Raw genomic sequence first — 22,855 nt, 5'->3', positions numbered from 1 at the left:
TCCCTATTAAACTGTCTTTATCTCAATCCATGAGTTTTCTCACTTTTACTCTTCTGATTCTCTCCCCCATCCCACCAGTGGGGAGTGAGTGAGCAGCTGTGTGGTGCTGAGTTACCAGCCGGGGTTAAACCACAATAGTGGTTTCTTAACAGAAAAATGCTAAAAATGGATTATTCATACCCTCCCATGTTATCAGCCCAAAGTCTCTGACATGGCAAGATCATAGGGAGGCAGAGAACATATTAAACTAAAGGTATGTTATATTGAAATTATCAGGTGGTCAACCTGCTTGAGAGTAACAGCTGAATAAGCTGATATTTTGCATCTATTCATCCTAACAACACTGATACCTTAAAACACTACCTGAACTCAAACACTATGTCATTGGAGGTTTAAGTACCTGGCTATGATCTGAGGGTAGGCAATACAGTTGCCAGAAGTCTTTGATCCTTCCAACTACAAAACAAGTTTCAAAGCAAGAGACAAAGAGAAACCTGAGGCAAAACTGGAAGAATATTGTCAATGGCAGAGTGAGTGAATACTTCTCATTATTACCTTCAAATTGCACTGTATTTTTGTGCCATTCTTTACTCAGTAACTTTAAGTCATGAAGGGCATCTATATTTAAAACATTGATAGTAGTGATTTAATAGGGTCATTATCTCAAAGCAGGTCAGATTTAAGGATATCAGCCAAATCCTCATCATCATATCAACAACACAAGCATTTTATGACAGCTATCATCTGAACATGATCAGGAGGTTAAAAGATATGGGAGATTATTTTGTTGTACTTACCTTTCTTTTTTTTAAAACTACTTCCTTGGCTTTTTTGTGAAAAATTTAGACAACTCCTTTAGAATTCAAGATTCAAAATATCTAACGTTTTGATTTAAATGATGAAAATAAAACCATAGCAAATAGCTTGTGCTTTGCCATTTGCAAAGGGCTTAGCAGAGCTTAGGAGGTACAAAAATACCTTTTTTTAGTAAAAAAAATGTTCCTTTAATTAGTCAAATTTGATGAAAACCTGACAAAGGCTTAATTATATGGCCATATTCCCAAATTAGAGAACTTACCTTACTCTGTTTATATTAGGAATTTATTCTGAAGGAAAAAAAAAAACCCACCTATTTAGTGTAAATAAAATTAATCTCACTTGCAACTAGAACCATCTTGCCACTTAAAAGTTCTGAACTCTGGTGAATTTCTTTCATATGCTTTGATTCAGTCGAGAATATTTTATATCTTCTAGTTTATGAAATGGATTTTATAAATGGTAAATGCTGGAAGCCAATTACTGATATCACACTTGTGTTCATAGTGCCCAGAAACCGAAGAGATCTAATTACTTCCCTTCATTTTCACACAATACTTACTCAAATTTGTAACTTCAGTGAAATGTATTAGGCAGTTCTAAGAAACTATTGCATTTTCAATTGGCCAATGTCATTTGGCCTTCAGCCTTGCTCCTTACAGATGTAAAAATTCCATATTACATCTTGTTATTTAAATAAGGGGGTTTTTTTTGGCAGTTAAAAAATGCTAACTCACACTTTTACGTCAACTAGGACATTATATGAATACTAGCAGTGCAGCATCTTTTTCCCCTATCTACTTCTTAATTTCAGAGTGGGTGAAGTGAGGAAAAATGGGGAAAACTGGCTTCAGAAAGCTGGTCTGGAGCATGTATATCCCAACAAGTTCTTGCAAAGCATAGAGACAGGTGATTTTTTGAAGTTTAAGTAATTTGTGCTCATGTCCTCTTTTTGACACTGCTTTCAATTTTAACAGGTTAGGGTTTTATGAGCTGAAATCCTTCCTTTTTCCCATATACAAACTACTTAAGATTTCTGCTATTGCTATGACCAACCACTGCTTCCTTTAAACTTCAGATCTTCAAAAGAAATCCTGAAACCTGTTAACTAATATAGTTTCTAGAAATTTACTGATAACATGAGAAATATGTGTGTAGGAGCTGAAGAGAAGACATAAACCCCAAACTTATCTTTATACGTGTGATTTTGAGTGAATTGTCAAAAATATACAGAAATACCTACTGCAGTTTTGCACAGATGAAGCAATGATTTCTGTATACTCTGAACATTCTGCACATTGCAGAATCTGATCTTCTGAGAGCCAGAGTTTCTTTTTGTAACTATTCGTTTTAAAGTTCACACATATGTTTTTGAATTGCTTATGCTTCTGGTTTCTGCTTTTCATATGCCAGTTTTTTTGAAGAGGAAAAAAAAAAGATTTTTTTATTCTCACAAATATATCGAGATCTGTCTTGAGTTTTAGGTTAAATTTCTGAAGCATTTTCTCTTCAGCCAAGAGCTGTGATTTCACTTTTAAAGAAAGAGAAAAAAGGAAAGGATACAACAGGATTTAAAGCTCTTCTTTTTCTGAATAGTTACTTCAACAAAGATCAAGTGTGGTTTTTTAAATGTACTGGTGTTTCAAGGCTGCAGGGGGCACTGATGCACTGTATATCTACAGTACTGCAGAGCAAGAGTCAGGATATGATTAAACAGTCCTGCAGGTTACAGATACAGAAAAAACACATAAACTATTTATAATCAATTTAGGTTTTGAGAAATTACGTAATTGTAAAATATTTATATGCATTTTGGAGGGGAATTAATGTTTCTTTTACTGGTAAATATATTTGTTTTTCTGCTGCATTCAAGTTTTTCTGCTGCATTCAAGTAGTTCTAGGCATAAGACTGTTTTCTTAACTTTATAACCAAGGTCCCTTGAAGGATGATATATCTTTCTAGTATTGCTTTTATTAATATTACAGCCTTAAACAATCTCCATTCTCTGTATAAAATAAAATTTTGCTTAGCAGCTCCCCAGAGAAGCCCATTTATTGGCTGTCAATAATAACTTGTTTATGTATTAATCAGCCAATACAGATACTACCCGATTCACAGAGTCACTTAACTAAGAAATTACTACAGAAAGAAATAATTGTATACTTTAAGAAATAATTATATATATTATCAGTTTATTCAATATTTTATCTTATAGGATGTAACAGTGATGGCACCTAAGATGTAGAGATTTCCTGATAATAAGAATGTATGACAACTGATCACTTAGCAACGTATGGTAGACATGTTACCATGCCTGTATCATCTATTTTACATTCAGTGTTACTTATTTATTCTTTAGTTCCTTCATGCACATCATTCCTTTTTCTTATTTTTTCAATGCAGCTTACATCAGATTTTATCTCAGATCTTCGTATTTCCTGCAGTTACAACTGTACTAAGCCTAATGACTTATGGCTGTCTACAGAATCCTTTCTAGAAAGACACGCAGTCTAATTTTAACACAGCAACACATGAAGAAGCCACCACTTCAATTGGTAGTTTGTACCAATTATAATCATCGTTACTGTTACAGCTTTTTTGGTTTATTACCAATTGAGATGTTCTGGTTACAGCTTTCAGCCATTGGTTCTCACATGCTGGTCTCTGCTGAGCTAAAGAAACCTCCTCCGTGTCTAATGTTTCTCCTCATTAAACATATGTGCTATCTTCGTATATGCTATAATCACCTCAGTCATATTTCAGGAAAAAAAAACAAAGAAAGAGACTGAATTCCTAAAGTATTTTTCTGCCTTTTAAAAAAAAAAAAATATTACCAATTTCTTTGAGAATTTTTAAATTATACCTTTATTCTGTTGTACTTTTTAGGTACTGCTCCAGTGCACACCAGTACACGATGAAATACAGTACAACCAATATCATAATCGATATCACAGAAATGAAATCGTTTTCCTACTTTCTTCTTCAGACACACAGAAATCACATTTATCATTTTGCTCCAGAAGCTTACATCGAGTTGCTTGTCTACATTAACTAAAAACAACTCTTCAGGACATTGTTCTTCCTCTGGTGTTTGGCCAGTTTAAAGAAGAACTTCAAATACAAAGTTTTGCACAAAATTAATTTCAAAAAAGTTACTACATATTTCATTTTTTCAGGCTTTCCCTTTCTTGTAAGAATTAAACCTGCATTGTTTGAGCAATTTTAGAGGAATTTTATTGCAAATACCTTTTATGAGGTTAACTGCATATTAATATATGAAATTTTGATTTACAGGTTCACAATACATATCACTACAATGGACATCTTTTGGATGTCAATAATATAAGGGACTTTTTAATAAAAATCTGGTTTTGAAACTTGGATTCTTTAATACGTTTTAGGTCTGAAATGGACAGTTATTGAAAGTGCTCTGCCGAAGAGAAGCTCAAACCAGCATTTTAAATTTAAAAAGTGTTGAAAATATTTTCCAAAAAATGGAATATTATTTGTGATGGATTTTATTTTCTATGAAAACACATAAGGTATTATGATGTTGTAGATTGTTTCACTTTTAGCTTTGTTAAATGAGACTTTTACAAAACCACAAATATTTTATAAGTCTTGAAGTCCTGTGGTCTGTTCACTGACACAACAAAGGACACAGAATGGATGCTAACACAGAGCTGACAGACAGAATAAAACTGAACTTCCAAACTTTTCTCTTGACATTCTGGTTTTTAGCAGTTGAAGGCAACTTACGATTTCTTATTACATCTGTATCTAATTCAAAAGTGAATCTCAAAGATGACAAAAGTCAAAGAGAAAGTATTATACTTATTCAAGCTTCCAGTAGGCAAATTATTCCTTTCAGTATGACTCTCATTCTTACTTATTCTATCTAATATGCCTCTCTTCACAATACAGTCTGGTATAATAGCAAGAGGAACTACATCTCCATTACAAGGCACTCTCTGCACATAACTTGGAAGTTACTGAAACCTGCTCCAAAGTTTAATTATTTGTGAGTATATAACAAAACATTTTTTTTCTCTATTTCTAGATTTCTGTAATTGGAATGACATCAAATGCTAGCACTAAGGCATGGGACTGTAGTCCAATAAGGAAAGCATGCAAGATGATTTCTTTTACTATTCCATTTTTTTAAACAATTCCTTCTGTTATATACTCCGATTTTCTGAACCACTGCTCATAATAAATTTAAGACTAGATATATAGGAAAATATCCTTAAAGCAGAATTCTGTCAAACCATCTATGCAACCATCTGCAAGTTTTAGATGGGCAGAACAAAATTTGGATTATTTCTTCTATTCTAAGGGAGTAGAAGAGGGTTTTATTATTCATATACCTGTCTGGCTAGAAGCCCAAGTGTCACTAAGATAATTTTTCTTAAGCATTAAGGTAAAGTTTCCAAAGAGTATTGCAATGGCTATGACACATGATACTATTAATGCCATGAAAAATGCATGTAGTGAAGTTTTAGGAACTTTGAAAAATGCATTTTATTTTGTGAATCTGCTCCAGTTTTTAGGGAAGTTGGGATGTTCTCAACCCAATCCTTTTTTTTAATTCTAGCAAAACTCTTCTATTCTCATGTTTATAATATTATTTTGGTTTTAGGGGAAGCTGTGCCAAAATCTGAAACAAAAAACTTGCATTCATTCATGAGAAAATGAGTCTTTCTCAAAAGTATTAAAAATTTATTTTCTTGATACATTTCTTCATGGTTTTACATTTCAAAAGCTAATCATTTTCAAGCACAGCTCTTGTTTGGATAACAGAATTTCTAGGGAGCTATAACTACTCAACACAATTTGGCAGAAGGTAGTGAAGACTGTCATTAACCTACAGCAACCCAAAATGTTGTGGCAATCTGTAGGGTTCCTGGAACTACGATCTTTGATGTAAAGCAAAAAAGGGGTCCTCCTCATTTGCTGGAGCTAAAAATATACAGCTGAAATCCTACACCTCTCCACCCACAGATAACCATATAAGCCACAGGTAAGAAAGGCTGAAAGACTGCAAAAAGGCTTTTAAGCTATCATGTCAGCCTTCTAATTCCAGTAACTCTTGACACTGAAGAAGCTCCAAGTACAGAAAATTCACCGTGTTGTCCCCTTAGACTGTAATGCCACCCAGAATTTCTGAACCACCCCATGCTGGTCCACTGAGCTCTGTCACATCCTTAACTCTCTTATCTCCTATGTAAGAACTGGTGATGATCTACTGATCAGGCACTTGATAGGCACTCTCTCTCAACTCCATGTTTTAAGAATGTGCTGCAGATAGATACAATGACTTTATACATTAATCACAGTTGCTGGTGGGGCTTTGAATCTGCTATTCAATGTAAAGAGGCCAAAGCAGATAGAGATTTTTCTATTCTAACGTAAGTCTTTAACATATGTTTCTCCTTTCTAAAATATTTATGTAACAAATTCAATTCTATACTATTAGTGTTCTGATTAAAGCTTAGCACTTTATTTTACTGATGCGTAAAGGGATCGATTTATATGCGATGGTTAAGTATTTGGGGTGAAAGAAGCTTTATAAATTCCATTAATAAATTTAGTAATCATATGAGTAAGAATCACCAGTACCTGGAGATATTCAATATTATAAAACTGCACTAAAATAGATACAAAGTTGTGACAGGAGTTCAGAGTGACATTTCTCCAGCACTGGAACCTTTAGCACATGAAACAAATACATCATAAAATAATGAAGTACACATGACTAGAAAGTCTTTCTAGTACTAGAAAGACAATTTCATTAAAAAACATGAGTATTACTCACAAAAAATTTTCCTTTCTGTGCAACTGTGTCAGCATGTTCTCCAAAATATTTAATTGAGATATTTATTTGCAGTAACACACTGCCTCAGACTTATGCATTGGCATGACTACATTTGACATATATATACTTGCAAACGGCTCCTTGGTAAAAACAGAAGAAAAAAAGTGCATGGTATTTTTTGTCTTGTCTTATTAGCTTCCATGCAGGTACCTGGCAATTCGAGCAGAAATCAAGATCTCATTACAATTGTTCATTACCGACACACTAACAGACAGTGACTGCCACTAAATTCTGTTGATGGAATTAAGAAACAATCCTCTGCTGGGACAATGCACATGCCTGAAGTTACAGAAGGTTAAGTAAGGTCAAGCTAAACATCACCAAAACCTACTCTTGATCTTTTAGAAATAGAGAGTGGCCCCAAGGAAGATTGGTTTTGTGGTATGTTGAAGAGAGGCAACCTTTTCCAGAAATAGGGAGAAAAATGTAGTATTTACAAACATACGTTATCTCACCTGCATAGATTTGACACATGGATTCGTCTAATATTTATCACAAACAATTTCCACAGAATACTTCAAAAGATTGAGCTAAAGCCTTACATAACAATTTACAGTGATTTCGAAAATTTGTAACAGTAGGAAAGATTAGATCTGTCACTTCCTTATCTTTTTCAACACTTAAGTTTGTATCACTGAAAAGGCATCTAATGCCAAAGGAGGAAGAAAAGGTAACAGAGAAATACCCAGAATTCATGTACACACACAGAGCAGAAAGGGAGTTGCACAGGACAGCAAATCTCACAAAGGAAAAGAAAACATTGCAAAGAAATGTTAAAGACGAGGGACATCAAGAAGGGCAAATCAAGCAAAGAGGATGAAAGTATATAAAAGCAACTGAAGCACTGCAAAAGGAGGAAGGGGCAATCAGAGACACACAGAAAAGATTATCAGCCAGCAAAGGTAATAGAGCAGAGAGAAAAAAGCAACAAAAAAAATGCATAAAGAACAAATGCGCTTTATCACTCTCTATGTTAAAATTGCACAGAATTGTTATTAACATAATATCAAGAATCACATAGGTGGTGAATCCAAATGAATGATATTTATGAAGCTTCATCTTCAGTTCTGTACTTCAGAAACTTTTAGTCCAATCTCAATGTTAATCATAAAAAAACAGAGAAAAACTGTTAAAGAACTAAAACTAAGTAGTGTCACTATTGCTCACGTTATCATTTTCTTCTACAGTGTTGAGGAGCACTATATATTCTTTTTTTTTGCTGCTTCAGAATTAAGCACGATTCCAAACAATTAATGAAAAAAAATATGAACATAACTACCTATGCTGAGATGTAAGAATATCACTTTAAGTCTGAATCAACTCTCACATATAACAGAAGCTCAATGCTTCTCATAGGATCTTGCATTTGTTCATAAACAAAGACGTAAGTAGACAGAAGAACTTAATTTTGGAACTCTGTGATTTCCCGTTTGGGTGTAAGCCCTGGTAACAGATGATAGGATGAGGGGGAATGGTTTGAAGCTGCACCAGGGCAAGTTTAGGCTAGACATTAGGAAAAACTTCTTCACCGAAAGGGTTGTCAGGCTCTGGAATGGGCTGCCCAGGGAGGTGGTAGAGTCCTCATCCCTGAAGGTATTTAAAAGAAGGATAGATGAGGTGCTTAGGGACATGGTGTAGTGGTGGGATGGCAGGGTTAGGTTAAAGGTTGGACTCGATGATCTCAAAGGTCTTTTCCAACCAAAGTGATTCTGTGATTCTGTACATTTGATTGAATTTCAGTTTTTCAGCTCAGTTGGATTAATCTGAAGAAACTCTTTAACGTTACCTGAGTCTTGTACGGATGCTTACAATGAACTTTAACATATAGTATGCACCACCACAAGCACTTTTCCTTTACCAAGTGTGGAATGGTAACTGTTTGACTTCCACAATCAGCTGAAAAATAACTTTCAACAGGCCCAACCTTTCACTTTCTAAAGTATGCAGTTCATTCCAAAGACAGAAATCAAACACCTCAGATGCCTGATGCTAGATGTTCCAAGTTGTGATATTTTATAATATTCTTAAAAAGCAGGAAGTTCCATCAAGGAAGAGACATGATGAGAAATTGCATAGGAGACTGAACTTCACAAAGCTGTTAGGGGTCTGTTGGGATGTTCATAAAAGTATCACAGAAAGCTACAGAATGGAAAGGGGAGTACTCATACATCAGGAAGGGGATTTAGAGCTTGTTGGAAAGTGGGTAAGTGAGGGGAAAGTGGAACTGAGAGCTTACTGAAAACATGTAGAGTTCCCCAAAATGTATTGCATAGCTCCTGAGAAAATTGTCATGCATTAGGAAATCCATCAGTTCTCTTGATGGAATGGAACTTGGGTAATACACATTCAAGAGCCTCTTTTCTAAATGCAAATAGCAATCAGAGTCTTCACTGAAATGAAGCTCAGTTTCAGCCTGGAAAAAAACATCTTAAGATAAATTAACAGCAAAATAAAATCTTTAAAAAAATCAGCTGAAAATCTGTCCAATGGGCAGCAATGAAGAACTCAGTTTATTAGCTCCTGTCTATGAGTGCAAATCAGCCTTTTACATTTGCATTCATCAGTAAGACTCCTCTTAGGAAAACAGCAAATCGGATTTTTCTGTTTCCCAGTAAGGAATTTTTTTTTTAAAAAGAACAAATCATGGCTTAGATAGATATATGTACATGCATATGCATATACATATGCATATGCATATACATATACATTTTATATATGTGCATGTGTTCCGAACCTTTGAATTTACTACATGCAGTAAACTCTTACAGGAATGTAAAGCAGCCCTAGCTCCCAGACACTAAAACAGAAGTGAGCTGCAGTAAACACCACCTTTTAATACTGGGACTCAAAGCTTCATTTATATCTGTCATCCGTACTCTACCTGAAAGTGATAGTCATTTTTTCTGCAAATCTATCCCAGTAACATTTTCCGAAACACTTACAGAAGCTTCACATTGCATTAACACATTGCAAGTATCTTACTTGCTTCAGAAGAAGGAAAAAAAAATTAAAAAAAAGGGTTCATTTCTCCACAGATCTCATCAGAGATCCGTTATTTCCAACTGTCTCTTCTACTCCTGTTGGCCATTATATAATCTGTTTTAAAATTGCCTATATATTCATAGCTCTGAGACAGGAATAGTTTAAACAACCTTAACATAAGCTTTGACAAGATTTAGATAAGTGTATAGTCTACCGTAATTCTAGAAAACTACCTATTGGAGGCTGACCTTTACTAATCGATACAATTCTATTATAACCTTCCCTGAAAGCAAAAGCTGCATAGCTCAGGGGACTTTTATGGCTGCAAACCTGCTCTCAGAGAGTCAAGCTTAAATTCATTCTCCTGCCCATACCATTACTCTGCCATTTCCTATTCCACTTTGGTTACATCTTGTGGCAGGAAGCTCTGATGAGGCCTCAGTGCAATGCATCCCTCCTAGCTGTTCTCTCTTCCCTCTGGCATCATGTGTGGTAGCCTAGCTATGAACTAAACAGTGATGCATGGGATCAGCAGGTCTGGGCCATGACCTTACAGATTAACCAAGTTAAAGCCTCACGCTTGAAACCTCAGTGCTTCTGAACAAGCACAGAAATCCTGCATCTTTCAGAATGATCAGGGTTATTGCAAGTTTTAAGGTCTTTGATCTTATCCAATTGCCCAGTGCTGCCCTTTCCAATCATCCTCTGGATTTTAAGCAGAATTTGGTACCTGCTTCCAAAATTACATGAAAGGCAATGTTGCCCCTATCACCCATTTAGTTCTACCGAGTTAAAATATCTCTCCCTCCTTTGCAGTGTATGATATATGCATTACAAAATACGAAAGCTAAAGGAACAAACAGCTTTCTTGCCCTATATATTTAGGGCATTTTAGACAGCAGATAGTCAGATACATATGCCAGTGAAATTAATCTTATGGCTTCGTTTTTTACATTTCTTAATTCTCAGAAAATTTTAAACAGTAACCAAAATTGCACTGATCTCTGAGATAAGCAACATGAAGTATATAATGTCCTATGAAAGGTACTGCCTTGTCCTGAAGTAGTAATGCCAATAGTTTTGAAAAGGTTAATGAACTGTATCTAAAATTTGTTTTTGAAAGCTCTCTATATTCCTTGCACGTATTAGCTCATCCTTTCAGTATTTTAAAATTCAAATAGACCCCGTTAAAAGAATGGCAGAACACATTTGAGTAAATTTCAAACCTGTTAAAAATTCATAACCTTAAAATTTACTCACAAGCCCATACACCTTAAGAAGTTTTGGCATGAAGAAGTTTTGGCTGACCTTCTACATCACAATAATGAAGCAATCCATGCTGCTGGGGCACCAAGAAGTAAAAACCCCGACAGGGTAACTGAATGCCACTAGAGCATGACTAAATATGCAAAAGCAGGGGCATTCAAAAGGATTAAAAATGTGAAACCAGGCCATGATAGGTAGGAAGTCAATTAAAGAAAAATTACAACAGTAAGAACAGAAATACTTAGTGCCGCTGGATGATAAATACAGGAATGTTCTTACAGGAATAAATTGGATTGCTTTGTCTGCCACATTGTAGAGTACTCTGTTACTGCCAGACAGCTCTAACTGTAGCAATATTGCATCAACAGAACCGTATGAATTCTGCAAACACAATGGCAGCGCACCAGGCTTTCTAGCATTCAGCAACTAGCATTTGCCACATATATAATCCATTATTGGCCTATTTAAGCAACTTTCTTCAAGCACTTTCTCCTTTCTTCTCAAAACAAATGTCTCTTCCCAAGAAGCCTGCCTTGCAAAAACAGAACAGCAGCTGGGCTTCCTAGATGCTTTCTGGGAAGCAGAATTCAAATGTATGAATTGATGACGGTCAGGATGTGTGCGGGTTATACCTAAAGTGATGATGCAAGCTGCCATGTGTGGGCAGATACAAAATTGCTGTGTCACAGAGCAGTGAATGAGTCAGGAGGATGCTTGCCAGGCTTCCCTGCAGTCCACTCCTATGGTATAAGCATGCCACCAAGGGAAATTCAGATGAATTTCAATTGTGTTCACAGACAGGAATAGCTGTGATTTGGACCAGGATGGAGCCAGCTCTTTGTGGACTGCACAGGGCTGGACACTGTTAGGCTCATCTGCAGCATTCTGGAACAAGCAGGGAGGGAAAAGGAACACATGTTGTCCAGGATAGATGACTGAGAAGGCCTCACATCCTTCCAGCATCCTTTTATGTATAAGACTATTTCCATGGTTCACCTGTACAAACTGTCACGTCATTTTAATCCTCTAATCAGTTACATATACACAGTAAGTATTTGCAAGAAACAGCCCTAGACTGTAAAAACTGAGTTCTGATTCAAATAAAGCAATCTTTAATATCTATATTGTACTGTATCAGCCATATTTCTATGCTAATTGACTAACTATGAAGGGAATTACCAGAATCAATACAAAATTAAATAAATCTTGGCATATAGTTTTATAGATTGTAATATAATAGATACTATAGCATTCTAAATTAAACAATTTTAAAAAGGAACAATGCTGAATCTGCTTATAAGCCTTCTCCTTCCTTTCTATATCACTCTGTATGTTATATACACAGACTGGACAAAGCAGATCTCATGCGTCTTTTGTTCCTGAAGGCTCTTGGTTCTTAAATGAATGTTTATATAAACCACTCAATGGAAAAACTGGAAAAAGAATGGTGTCAAAAAGCCCAAGGACGCAGACACCTATCTCAAAGAAAGCATTATTTTGGAGAATGGAAGAAAGCACAAAAGATGATAACAGTCCTGATTTTAAAGTTATGCCTCTTTTATCTAGTATAAAAAAACAGAGCTACATCTTACCTAGGATTTGGGACATCAAACTCTAATGTCTGTGCAAAATGGAGAACAAGTTCCTAATCTAGTAACCAGAGGAAATACCTGAGATGGTTTATGATTTTTTCCAATGATTATTTAATTTCTAATATATAAATAGTCCTTGAAGTCAAGATTTTTTTTTCCTAATACCTGAATTAAAGGCACGAAGCAGCTTCCTCACTTGCTTCCATCTCCATGAATTTCTGTTCTTCACAGAGGCATAGTTCCACAGACAAGAGCATGTGTCCCCATTTTAGAGGAGACCACAGTTCGAGCTAGGAAAAACCTCTGTGCAGAAAGGCAAGAGTAGAGCCATCACCTCGTTCTTAGCTGGGGTTTGTCACAAGAGGCCAGAGTTCTGTATTTTGTGCAGGATTTACACCCACGGCTGTTTGTTAAATGCACTTAGAGAACATCTTCCAAACAAAATGCCTTAGGGAATTCAAAGGATGCAAAGATTTATTTCTTCATAAAGTTTGGACAAGAAGATGACACTGAGCTGCTCTTCTAAATAAAAATGGTGGCAGGTCTGTGCAGGCATAACAAGCTGATCTTTATACTCAGAGTAAGTTTTACTGGCAAAAGCTTAGATGCCTGGGACTTAAGGCAGGTGGTTGATCAGATGTTTGCACTGCTTTCATAACTTTGGATGTGCTGTGTGCAAGTTCATTAAGGGGCTAGTGATAGAAGTGAGCGCAGAGTCCAGATCTCATGGATCTTTAGTTAATGATTTAGTCAGTTACCATTAGCTTTCTAAAATACCGCTTAAACAAGCACACAAACATTACTTAAACTATTCGGTAAATTTTAGGGAAAAAAATAAAGCCGTATGTAAAAAGGCTTATGCAAAATTCTCCAGGGATATAGAACATATGTTCTATGACTAAAATCACACTGTTCTGAAAGATTTCATGATCTACAAATGCAATTCACCTCTACTTTCTTTTGTTTTCCACTTTTCCATGTTTGAACCTTTTATATGCCAGAATGGATTCCTAATCTACCCTGTTGTTTCTGTACAGCTTTTTATTTCAGTCAATGCATGACCAACAGCAATGTGAATATGAAAAAATGCAACCAAGTGGGTTTTTTTTAATGTATTCAGAAACAAGGCTTTCCAGCATTTTTCACAATCTCATATAGTAAGTGTAGCAGCAAGTCACCAATATTTGTTACAAAATTAATGGAAATCCCAAAACCTTGAGTAAAAACACAATCAGCACATCACCCCGCTCCTCACTCCTTGCAGATTATCTTGCTTAGTACACTGTGTTTCAGCATTCATTGGGTGAAAATTCACTCTATAAACTGTCAAGCTTAATTGAACTACTCTGCACAAAGCATCTTACATCAAGAAAAGGCATAAAAGCGTAAAAGAAAGTACAATATCCATCTGTATAATCAATATTTTTTTTTTGCTGTAACTGTTGTTGAAATTACCTAAAATGGTCACCCTATTTAAGGCAGAAAGCAAAATCATCACAAACAGATTCGTCTGATTTGAAAAGACACAGAGGGTAGTTTACCTGCAATTGTGAACATTATTTCTTCCCACAGCATTAGAGAAGTTGAAAGGTCCGACATTATTGATTTCTATGAGTTGTATACAGCCAGTGAAATTGTAGACAGACCCAGGTATCTACAAAGGAGAAAATACACACAGTTCTTTTGCCTGTTGTCATTGTGATCAATTTTAAAAATAATTAAGTTTCTGCAAAAGATTTGTAACATAATTTAATCCTACTCCTGAAGAACGCTCCTGGTTTCCCTTTTTTCTCTAATGAAATTCTATTAAAACAATCTGAATGTGAAATTAGAGCAAGATAAGCAGTACTGACTTAAAAATAAACGCATGGAGTTTTGGACAGACAGCACCACAGGTATAGTGAGACACCAGCAAAAAGTGGACTTCTTTAACTTTATTCAGGTATTTATTTTTTATTGATGAACACAGTTCATGGGGAATGGCAAACAAGGAAGCTTTGAAAAGTCTACTTTAAGTTTATTTCCCTGCTCAAAAGATATCTAGTACCATTAATCATGTTTCAAAGATGCCTAAGGACCTACTAAAAATGGGAATCACTATAGGGACACTGAAAAAACACAGAACAATAAATTGTTATGCATGTCTCACCATCTAAACAAATGACAGTGACACAGTATGTTGAGCCTTTATGAATTGGACCGCTGGACTGGGACAGGTTCCTAGTAACATCAGATCATGTGTACCTGTACTTGAGGCCACGTAACAGGTAGTACTACATAGTTTATATAATAAATTCCATGCCAAAACAGGAAAAAAGTACTGCTAGGGCTGTCCACGAAGATCAAGGTCACTGACACATTTGAATGGGGTCTTGGGAGACTACTCAGGAAAAAAAATGACAGTGACAGTGGAAGAAGGTATGGGGCACCAAATGGCTGCTGGTCATAAGCCCATACATGGAGAAGCAACTCTTGGATTGGTCCTTAACACTGCAGTGGACCCATTCCTAACACTGACCATGAAGTCAGGTTTAGGTACCTGCAGGTTTAGATATCTGCAGAAACAACAACAACAACAACATCATTGAGGTCATTATTCATACAGGAGCTCCACAGAAAAATGAAGGGACTTTTTAGAAGGAAATTCAAAGGAATATCCCAAAGGGTAAAGCACATGCAGATGAATACTTGACACAAGCTATCAGAGTTTCACATAAAATGTAAATAAACTACTAAAAAAAATAAGACTTTCAAGATCCTCAGAAACCAGAATGTTTAAATAGCAAGGTTACAACATGCTTATAATGGCTAAAAGACATCCTTTAAATGTTGAAGCCATGTCCAAATGAAGGAAAATAGGAAGTTATATAAACGTTGGCAGTAAAAATCCAATAAAGCAGGCCAGGTAAAGAAAAATAAAATGATCTTGAGGAACAATTTGCTAAAAGCATAATGGCAAGCAGTAAATGCTTTTTAAAACCCAACAGAAGCAGTAAGCCTGCCAGAAAGGCTGTAGGGCCAATAGACCATCAAAGTATAAAAGGAATGTTTAAAGAGAGAAAGCTCTAGCAGGAAATGTAAGAGAACTCTCCGAATCAAAATTTAATGGAGAAGAGCTCTAGGAGGTTCCTATGTCAGAACTGCTTTTTAGTAGGGATACATCAGAGATCTCAAATTGAATTATTACTTGAAAATGTTTTAAAATAAATTTAAAAAGTGAACAGTAGCAAAAAAAAAAAAAAAAAAAAAAAAAGACCAAATAGTGTTTGCCCAAAAGTCTTAAGGGAAATTACTGTGGTCATCCCTTAAAACGACATCTAAACCACAGGGATGGTAGGTGTGGATTTTGGTTTTTTTTGTTTGGTTTTGAATTGGTTTGAGGACTTTTGGTTTTTATGATTTGGGAAAGGGGAACAAGACTAGGGAATGCAAGGGCACTCTTCAAGCCACGGATCAGTAAGTCCCAGTTCCATTCCAGAGAAACCATTAAGAACTACATTAAAGAACAGAATTAACAGATACATAGATGGACAGAATGCACTGGGGAATAGTTGAGATGGTTTCTGAAAAGGGAAATTGTAACACACAGGAGGAACACCGAATATGCGAAAAGGGATGCCTTGGCACATAGCCTTTCATTTCCAAAAGGCTTTTAACAAGTTCCTGTGCTAAAAGATTCTGAAGCAACTCAGTTACCCTGGGATAACAAGGAAGGCCTTCAATAAATGAAGATAATGGTTAAAATAGAAGCAGAAAAATTGGGAACAAATAGTGAGTTTTCTCAACATGGAGAGCCCCTAGAAATTCCCTCAGCAATCCGTATTAAGGTCTGTGCTCTTCAGCATATTCACAAGTGGCTCAATGTTTCCTGCATTACTCAGGATAGAAAAAAACAAAACTCTGAGAAGAGGATTTCATAATATGCAAAAATTTCACAATATGCAAAAAATATAAGTTATGTAAGGATGATGATACGTATAAGAGTTTCTGAAAAGAGAGCGAATATATAGATCAGGATTCTTTATTCTTAAAACCCACCATCAGGGAGAGTTAGAACAGAGTACTGTGCAGATGAACAAATAATTGTCACAGTTTCTCACAGTATAGAACCAAAAGGACATGAAATTACATAAATCAGGGTGAAGATGAAAGCAAGCTAAAGGGCATACTTTTCGTACCACTCAAAATAAAGCTGAGGAACTGTGCCATAGGAAGTTGTAGATGGTATAAATCTAAGTGGGGTCAAAAATTGGTGAAATTAATGGGAAGAGATTTTTCCAAAACAGTCCTTCTCTCTTTTCTTATCATTAAAGGTCATGAAAAGAATGATGCCCTCTAGACTGTATATTTGCCTTCTTCCTTAGCAGCCAGTAAACCATGTTTCATACTATGATGGCTTCTTGCTCTGTCCAGAGACTTGAGGTAAAACCACCTGCCCTTTTCTTTGAAGGAAAAAGAGATTTTGGAAGACTGAAAGATTTTAAAACTAGCTCTTACTAGAACACAAAATACTAAATTAGAACACAGTAGACATTTAATAGATTTCTGATGTCTTGGGTGAGATGGATAAATCTCCCACCTCCCTCCTCCATCTTTGCAGGGAGGACCCTTTCCTTCTAGTCTTGCTTTTTAAAAAGTTCAGTGACTTTGGTGTCGAAAACATTGTGTTCTGGATGCACACAGCTGATTCTGGGTCCCAGGAAAATTTCCTTTTTGCCAACACAACAAGATGGTTGAAAGTCACCTCCAAGCTTTAAGTAAGCACCCTGTTCTCCTCAGGACTGCCCCAGTCTCCTTTCCTTCCACAGGCTTTCTGCCTGGGGCTGCCAGAAGCTACTGCCAGCTCTCTCAGGCAAGGAGAGATCTCTCCTTCCCAGCAGAGACACATGCCGCACAAGCACGACACCGCTGAAGCAAGGCAAACTGCTTTCCTCTGCACTGTTCAACCACTCTGAAGCGTAACACACTGTGCCATGCTGCACACAATAAGCAAAATAAGCAAACTGGCCTTCCAAAGCATGGGAAGGGCTCAGAGATGTTCTTTGACAGGTCACTGTGTATTTCTTTAGCAGCAAAGGCTTAAAGGCAGTTAAAGCTTTAAAACAGATATATTACTACAGAGCGACAATGTGCAAAGTTATATAACTGTTTAAAGTGGCATTTGATGTCAGTGAAGTTCAGGTGCTGGAACGGGGAATGTCGGCTCTCTGTGTAGAAAACACGTTTTAGAAGATTGCACTGAGGCTTCCTGGAACTTAGAAAGAAACAAACCCCTCACTCAAGGACTGGATGTGAATACTCCCCTTCTCAGAGTTACACTTTGGATATTAAAAGAACAGTATCATTTGATATACCATGATGGCTGACATAGACTACTGATATGGATAATGGATAACAGAAGACTGTCTTCCATGTCATTCCTTCAGCGCTTTGGCAAGGAAATAAGAGTGATGGACTGCCAAGTGTTACAGTCAGCAGTCTGCTTTTGCTGCCATGAAAAATTATACTAGGTAATCTTGAAAATGTGTTGTCCTGTTAAGTTTCACATTTTGCTTTTTATAAGAGATGGGGTTTTTCATGCCTTTTATAAATAGTGAATAAAACGATTTTCAGATTAACAGGATGCAGGATCTGTTGCAAATCTGATATGAACCTGGACAGAAAGAGTTACACAGTTCTGAGTTGAAAATTACATGGGCCCCGCAACATTGCCTAAAAAATGAGAAACTGAAGAGTGTTTTAATGCTGGCTGCATAAATCGGCTTGTTAGAGCTCTTCTGAAGTTTCACTAAAGCTTAACTATGATTGTTCCGGTCACACCATGTATGTTTTTCAACAAAAGCCCTCATTCTTGGGATTGTAAAAACAAACAAACAAACGAAAACAAAATGAACCAATAAATGCAAAGGTCAGGTACAATATAGTTTTAACATTTACGACAGCTACTGTGCCTAGTTAAGTTCATTCAAGACTCGGAATGTCAGGTTGGTATAGAGAAAATTCACTATGGCAACCTATGATCCATTTTTCACACTGAACAGGAAATTAATCGCTTGGTTTGGGAATAAACATTTATCTGTGTATTCCCCTGTGGCTAGCCAAGGGCTATTGTGCAATGCACCCACCTAATCACAGTGAGGAGACCAAAATCGGTGGTCGGTATGCAGATATGACTATGAGCCATTCATCTGCTCCCCATCAATGGTGAGCAGCCCAAGAGCCCTTGGAGCTCTCCTGCACGGTGGCAGGCTGCACGCCAGGATCTCCCCTTGAGCAGGGACGTCTCTCAAGGTTACTCTTTGAGGTCCAGCGATTCCTTACCGCAAGAGATTTTCAGTAAGTGCCTAACAGCATACTAAACTTTGAAACCTTAGCTAACTGGTATAAAGGACTGATTGCGTGTATGTCATCATTTTGACAGAAACCGTTGACCAAGTCTGGGACTAAGACTGGATCCAGCCGCACCCAGTCTCCTCTCTGAGGAAAGAGTTTGGAAAGCAAGGGGATCTTTTCTGAACCTCATGACTCAACAGGAGTGTCTCCCTGACAGTTTTGTCTGACCCTGTCCTCTGTGCAGTAAATAACCAAATGTACCTTGCCATTGAATCTTATAAACTATTGTCACATTTACCATTGAACTTTGTTAACTCACTGTTTTACATCAATAAACTGTATTTTCTGCCTCCCTCTCCATCTGCGACATCTCCCAAGCACTATTATTGGTGAGTATTTTAACAACTTGGTTCCTTCCCCCCAAAACAAATATACTGACAGGGATCCTAATAATTTCTCCTACATTGATGTGTGTATATTTTGAATGCAATGCATTGCTCTAGAGTAATATTAAAATACTTCCTTCTTTGTTTTGAAATCATACATACATCATAAACACTTTGGTCAAACAATTAGTCATGATAGATGCGTCTGGTCTGCTGGACGTGGATGCAGAGGAGACAGATAACAACACAATAGCCAAGGGCTATTGTGCAATGCACCCACCTAATCACAGTGAGGAGACCAAAATCGGTGGTCGGTATGCAGATATGACTATGAGCCATTCATCTGCTCCCCATCAATGGTGAGCAGCCCAAGAGCCCTTGGAGCTCTCCTGCACGGTGGCAGGCTGCACGCCAGGATCTCCCCTTGAGCAGGGACGTCTCTCAAGGTTACTCTTTGAGGTCCAGCGATTCCTTACCGCAAGAGATTTTCAGTAAGTGCCTAACAGCATACTAAACTTTGAAACCTTAGCTAACTGGTATAAAGGACTGATTGCGTGTATGTCATCATTTTGACAGAAACCATTGACCAAGTCTGGGACTAAGACTGGATCCAGCCGCACCCAGTCTCCTCTCTGAGGAAAGAGTTTGGAAAGCAAGGGGATCTTTTCTGAACCTCATGACTCAACAGGAGTGTCTCCCTGACAGTTTTGTCTGACCCTGTCCTCTGTGCAGTAAATAACCAAATGTACCTTGCCATTGAATCTTATAAACTATTGTCACATTTACCATTGAACTTTGTTAACTCACTGTTTTACATCAATAAACTGTATTTTCTGCCTCCCTCTCCATCTGCGACATCTCCCAAGCACTATTATTGGTGAGTATTTTAACAACTTGGTTCCTTCCCCCCAAAACAAATATACTGACAGGGATCCTAATAATTTCTCCTACATTGATGTGTGTATATTTTGAATGCAATGCATTGCTCTAGAGTAATATTAAAATACTTCCTTCTTTGTTTTGAAATCATACATACATCATAAACACTTTGGTCAAACAATTACTTGCCTTTGGAGTGCTATACTATCCATACAAAAACCTAATGTTTTCCTAGACATATTTAGGAATAAGAACTATTGATACAAATAATCAAAAGTAAGCAGTTTTTATTCTGCTATTTTTGAGAATAGATACGCATTTGTGATTAGCAGAGTATTAACATGTAGTTGGGTTTCCTTCCATTTAAAAAGATACATTAATATGCTGACAAACTGTAATACTTAAATTGCCTGAAAATGTCAGGGTCATAGCAACACCAGAAATTTAATTTAATACAATTCAATATTCAGAAACTATGCAGATATGTTTGACATATAGTAACCATGCTCTTTAAATGCCCTTTATACTTGACAAAAATGAGTACAGATACTTACCTGGTAGGAAAAGTTCACACATATATGCCAAACCATTTATTAACATCCCTTACTGACTAGCTCAAATTAGAGCTGCTGTTAGGTAGAATTAACCTAGAATTGAGTTCCTAGTGAAATGAGCTTTCATGCTGTCATTTCACTACAGATTCATAAATAATATAATGAGGTTTTGGCTTCTGATCAGAGCATTTATTAAAAAAAATTAAAATTAACCCAAAAGAAAACAAAGCTTAGCACAATCTTTCTTCATTCATCTCCACTCAAGACAAATTTTATTAAAATTTAAATTTAAATCTTAAAAATTCTCACTGTAGATATTACAGTGTACCAAGATACACTACCCAGTAATCTTTCATGCCTTCATGACTCCTGTGAACTATGCCTGATTTTGGAGTCCAATTTGTAGAACTCTCTGCAAAAGATTGTGAAACTTTTCAGATTGTAATATTTTAAACATAAACAAAATGCCCAAACTAAAGATTTTTAATACCTTAGTAACATTTTTATTTATGTTTACTAACAACGTGATGAACAGTTTGGAAATTAATGCGTAACTCCAAGACAAAATTCAACCTTGAGGTAACAGTTTCTCTACTTCAGTTCTGGTTCTTACGAGAGACTAGAAGCATATGAAATGGCCCCATGTTCCTGGGTTAGATGTTGATTTAAATACAGCAGATAAATAAAATTATACAGACTACCAAATCAGCATCAAGGCAAACAGAACATGCTTAGTCCAACAGGACCTTATTGTGCCTTTGTATGTCATTTAGTGAGCACTGAAGCTTGCCCACATTCAGGACAACATGCTATAGGCAGGATATGCATTTTTCTCAGTCTCTACAAGCCACCAAATTTTCAAGGATTTGTTAAAAAGCAACATTAGCCACTCAGACATCACCTTGACCAAAAAATGTTAACACCTTTGTTCTTGCTGATTTAAACCTTTTCAACACCAATTATTAAAAATTAAACCTTGCACATTTTAATTTCAGTAGTTCAAGCAAAATTGACAACATTACTCTGGTTAATCTGTACCGTCACTAACTGGAGAGAAATGCACCTTCCTTTGAGAAGTGTTGCTGAAGTAGACAGTGTGTGTGGGGGTGATATTGATGTATCTGTGCTGTTTGTTACTGCACTTTCTAATATTTACGTTTTTTAATACTTTTCCTACTCAGTTGCAATTTTAATCCACGTGCATTTTTATTGTTAGATAATGCAGTATAAAACAATTTTTTTAGACTTTAATGACCTTTCAAAATGTGCAGGAAAATGAAAACTGGTATTGGTTCTGAAAACAAATGTAATAAAAGAAAACGGTTAAAATATGGGAGAACGAATATTGTTTCAGCTTCTGTACTAGTACTAGTACAGAAATGGGAAGGAAAAATGGGAAGGTATACCAGTAAAATTGCCTACATGTCACCATATATAAAATAAAGTGGATGAAACACAAAAGAACTGAAATCCCTCCTACATCCTGACCAGTACTGGCCATGAAATGAAACACTGTATAAAACATATCAAAGTTTCATTTAATTTATATGTTAATATAATAGATGATTTTACATTGATATTGTGATTCTGAACCAAACATCCAAAAAATCACTTTAATTGTTATACTAGCACAACTAAAAAGGGGCTAAGAAGATTATTTTTTTTCATATAGCTACTTTACTGAAATGTTTAAATAATTTATTATTATCCTGAATGTGCATTTATCATACCTGCAATGGATATTGAGCCCTGTCACAAGACTTTCATGAAACAAGCATGGTAAAGCATAATAAAATAGACAGAAGAGGGGGGAAAAAAAATCCCCAAACTGTCTGCTCCTCACAATTTCTCATTTGTTCTCAACAAATTTCTCATTTGTTCTAGCAACTCAAATCAGGGATTGCAAAACTTGCTATCCTGGTAGTTCTCCCACTATGGGAAACCCACAAGTCAGGAGTTCTTCCAGTCTCCTGTGCTATATGTAGGGCAACAAATTGAGACTATTCCGTCATATTGGACCCGTGAGTGGCCCAGCATTGGTGAAATGCTTCCTGAATTGCTGTGCTTTACAGCGGGAACTGGGCCGGCATCTGCCTCATCCCAGACTGTGATGGAGCCAGCTCACCATGTAACAGATATTCACACTCCTCTTGCATCATTTCCTCATCTAA

General features: G+C 36.5%; 1 protein-coding gene across 1 annotated transcript in view; it reads right to left on the bottom strand.

Moving 5' to 3' along the window:
- The window catches only part of EYS (eyes shut homolog), a 904,272-nt gene that overhangs the window by 256,361 nt on the left and 625,056 nt on the right, over positions 1-22,855 (bottom strand). Inside the window, exon 34 of the mRNA XM_035895612.1 lies at positions 14,074-14,186. Coding sequence (XP_035751505.1) covers positions 14,074-14,186 — 113 coding nt within the window. The remainder of the gene's footprint in view (positions 1-14,073; positions 14,187-22,855) is intronic.

The sequence above is a fragment of the Egretta garzetta genome, unplaced genomic scaffold, assembly GCF_000687185.1.
Source record: "Egretta garzetta isolate BGI_Z169 unplaced genomic scaffold, ASM68718v1 scaffold55, whole genome shotgun sequence".
NCBI classification, from domain to species: domain Eukaryota; kingdom Metazoa; phylum Chordata; class Aves; order Pelecaniformes; family Ardeidae; genus Egretta; species Egretta garzetta.
This window is presented reverse-complemented; position numbering and strand designations above follow the sequence as displayed.